Source organism: Vigna unguiculata, chromosome 5 (genome assembly GCF_037176805.1).
Source record: "Vigna unguiculata cultivar grain cowpea cultivar isolate G323 ecotype 2 chromosome 5, ASM3717680v1, whole genome shotgun sequence".
Lineage (NCBI taxonomy): Eukaryota > Viridiplantae > Streptophyta > Magnoliopsida > Fabales > Fabaceae > Vigna > Vigna unguiculata.
The window spans coordinates 52,224,656-52,228,093 of record NC_140796.1 but is presented as its reverse complement, the minus strand read 5'-3'; the positions used below and the strand labels follow the sequence as shown (position 1 = coordinate 52,228,093).

Genomic DNA, 3,438 nt, shown 5'->3' with positions numbered 1-3,438 from the left:
AAACATTCGGCAACGTTATCTTCTTAAGTGGGCCAACATTCTAGACTTTAGGAGCAGGATTTGATTCAGGGTTTTACTGTCACTTACTGAAATGAAGCACAAGTAACATGACATGCAGAAGACAGCATCAAGAAAAAAAAAGTTGCTTCCATAATTATGCTTTTTCAAATGGAAACGCGTGGATTTATGTCTTTGTCTTCTTGTGCAATTGATTGATTATAACCAAACTGCTTTGCTTCAGAATTCATTGTAAGTTCTGAATCGTATTCTCATCATTTCATTGATAGAATTGAGTCATTCACAACAGGATATAGCACAAGGTATTCAATGTATTTCGTATATTTGACGTAGAAGTCCTATAAGGCAATGAGGTGTTACAAAATAGAATAGGAAACCGTACCACCCTAATATAGACAACAAAAATGAACAATCATACAAATGTACTTGTCTTCTCATCTAATTTAATAGCAGTTACACACCTTCCACTTTCATAGATCTAAGAAAAAGAGTAAATACTAATGGTGGTGGACTAGCAATGGGCAAGAGTAGTTTGGTACTGAATATTGGGTGAAATATGATATGTACATTGTAATAGCTACATAGGTGCCTGAACTCATGGACAAGATCATGTGATAGCAAATGACAAATGATCGATGAATTTTGGAGTGTCAGCACATAATTCAAATGTCAAAGTTCACAGTGATATCTAACATGATCTTATTTGGAACTCACGGACAAGATCAGAAGAAGCATCATGTTAATTTTTGAAGACTGTTTGGGATGTGATGTCAAGTATAGAGAGGGGAAGCAGAGGGTCTGGGATAAGCTGAGGGGGTCTCCATGCGGCTAATGTCATCAGCACTTCTTCTACGAACTCGAGATCCATTAAAAGAAGGATTTTGATAGCCTCTACTTACATCAGCACTTCTTCTTCTAACACGAGAATGATTTTGAGTGCCTCCATTTGCATTAGGAACCTGCAGCTGCTCCAATGTTGTGACCACTTGATCCATGTTTGGCCTGAACTTGGAATCTATTGACAGGCACCGCAAGGCAAGGTTGGCTACCTTATAGGCATCATCCGTTGAATGTTGTCCTTCAAGCCGTGTGTCTAACACACGAAATATCTTACGTTTGTTTCCCAGGTATGGTTTACCCCATTCCACCAAATTGTGTTGTCCTGATGGTCTATTCTTGTCAACTGCCCTCTTTCCAGATAACATTTCCAGCAGGACAACTCCAAAACTATAGACATCACTCTTGGCAGTGAGATGACCTACATGAACAATTTAGCCATTAACCAAACAGCTGAATCTGGAATAACTTCAAAAACTCAGAAATGGAAAACATCATGAAATGGTTTGTTTGGTGTCATAAAACCAGTAGTACCTGTGGCTAGATATTCAGGAGCTGCATATCCGTAGGTTCCCATTACCCTGGTGGATACATGACTTTTGTCACCTGTTGGTCCATCCTTTGCCAGCCCAAAGTCAGAAAGTTTTGCATTGTAATTCTGTGATCAAACAACATACATATTCCAGATCTGATAAGCAAATGGTTTTTCTGCATATTGAATACAAAAAGTTAAAAGTTCACATACTGAGTCCAGCAATATATTTGAAGTCTTAAAATCTCTATATATCACTTTTGTTTCAGCACTGTGTAGAAACGCAAGCCCTCTGGCAGCATCAAGAGCAACTTTCAAACGGAGGCTCCAAGAAAGTGGCTGAAAATATGAACCTCCTGTTACAGTACATATTGCCAGTGTTAAACAGATTTCTCATGTTAAGACTATGAGAGAAGATGGAAAACTTACTCCTGAACAAATGGTTTTCCAAGCTTCCACGAGGCATAAATTCATAGACGAGAAGGCGATGCTCATCTTCAAGGCAAAACCCAATCAATCTCACTAGATGAGGATGAGAAAACTGTCCAAGATAGTTGACTTCAGCCTAAAAGAGAAAACAGAAACACAGTAAGGAAATCACATCTAAACCACCAAAAAGAATCTCCAACTATTTTTTCAACTATAAGTACTACTGTATAATCGTATTGATATGGTAACAGGTCTAAAATGTAACAAAGCAACATCATCATGTAACTCAGCAGAACATGGACAAACAACATAAGGCAACTTGAGATTTGCTTGCTTCTCAAATCATGAACCATGCATTGCACTAACTATGGTGTAACGTCCGCATCATTTGTTTCTTAATTATTATGAAGTGTGAAGAAAGGATTTGATTAAGCTTACCAACCACTCCCTGTGACCCTGGATGCCATCTTGATTAAGTCTTTTCACAGCAATAACAATACCAGTGCCAGGTTTTGTAGCAGTTAACGAATTTTCATCAATCCACCCTTTAAAAACTGATCCAAAACCACCTTCTCCTAACACACTATCAGGACGGAAATTCCTAGTGGCCGTCTTAAGTTCTGAGAAGGTAAAGCTCTTCAAATTGGATGACTGCAAGATCTCACCCTCACTCCGAGGAGTCAGAGGGACTGAGTTTCCTGAAACCTTATCGTTTGTGCTGCCAAGATAATTTCCATCTGTACTCACATACTTTGAATTGAACCCTGACAAATCAAACCACAACCATTACAATTAATTGGTTAAACTTCATCAATGCCAAATCAAATATAACATTCACTCACCGAGCCATACAACTGGATCTTCAATCATGTTTACACATGGATCACATTGGTATATGTGAAGAGAAAGATTCACAGTGTTAAGGTTAAGCTTTAAGACTACTCACTAGGAGATGAAAACACCAAATATTAATTCCCACGAACAAAAAAATGAAATTGAGACACCAGAGTAACCGAAATTGATTCAGCGAACACGAGAGTGTAATTAAACAATAGGAAATGGAAGGAAACGAAGCATAACTTCCATTTACCAAAAAAACTTTTTCTTCATTTTAAACAAAGGGGGGAGGAAAGGACAAAACTTGGACTAGAAAAAATAAGAGAGCGAGAATACCCAAAAGTAAAACTGATAAGCATTTAAGCACAAGGACAGAAACTTAAGTGAAAGGAAAAACAGGGCACATTAAAAAGGAAAAAAAAAATTAAGAGAGAGATACATAGTTACATACCAGTGCTATACGGGCTTTCAGCTTTAATTTGGGCGCTCAAACAAACTCCCATGTTGGCTAGATAATGCAAGATCTTGCAGAAAGCATGAAACTTGAATTGAATAGAGAGTAAAGATGATGAATTGAGATTGAAAAGACAGAAGATTGTTGAAGGAGAAGGCCAAGAAGCTGTTTGCAGTGACAGGGTATGTGCGTGTTTACATTGGGTGAGAGAAAATAGGAGAAAAGAAGGGAGATTTGGGTAAAAGAATGGATGGATGAAAGTAGAGTAGAAAATTAATAAATAGGAACAGAAAAGAAGGAGAAAGTTGAAAAGAAGTGTGAGTAGTGAATG

The 3,438-nt window shown here is 37.8% G+C and overlaps 1 protein-coding gene across 2 annotated transcripts; it reads right to left on the bottom strand.

The window, feature by feature from the left end:
- Positions 1–311: 311 nt before the first annotated feature.
- On the bottom strand, positions 312–3,438 carry LOC114186021 (putative serine/threonine-protein kinase PBL9). Of its 2 annotated transcripts, XM_028074013.2 has the most exons (7): positions 3,105–3,438; positions 2,659–2,676; positions 2,255–2,580; positions 1,817–1,952; positions 1,601–1,743; positions 1,390–1,513; positions 312–1,276 (listed from the first exon to the last, which is right to left on the bottom strand). In XM_028074013.2, the coding sequence occupies exons 1-7, from the start codon at positions 3,154–3,156 to the stop codon at positions 789–791; spliced, it is 1,287 nt and encodes a 428-aa protein (XP_027929814.1). In that variant the 5' UTR covers positions 3,157–3,438; the 3' UTR covers positions 312–788. The 2 variants fall into 2 exon arrangements, with proteins under 2 accessions (XP_027929814.1, XP_027929815.1); XM_028074014.2 differs by lacking the exon at positions 2,659–2,676 and having other exon boundaries at positions 3,105–3,434.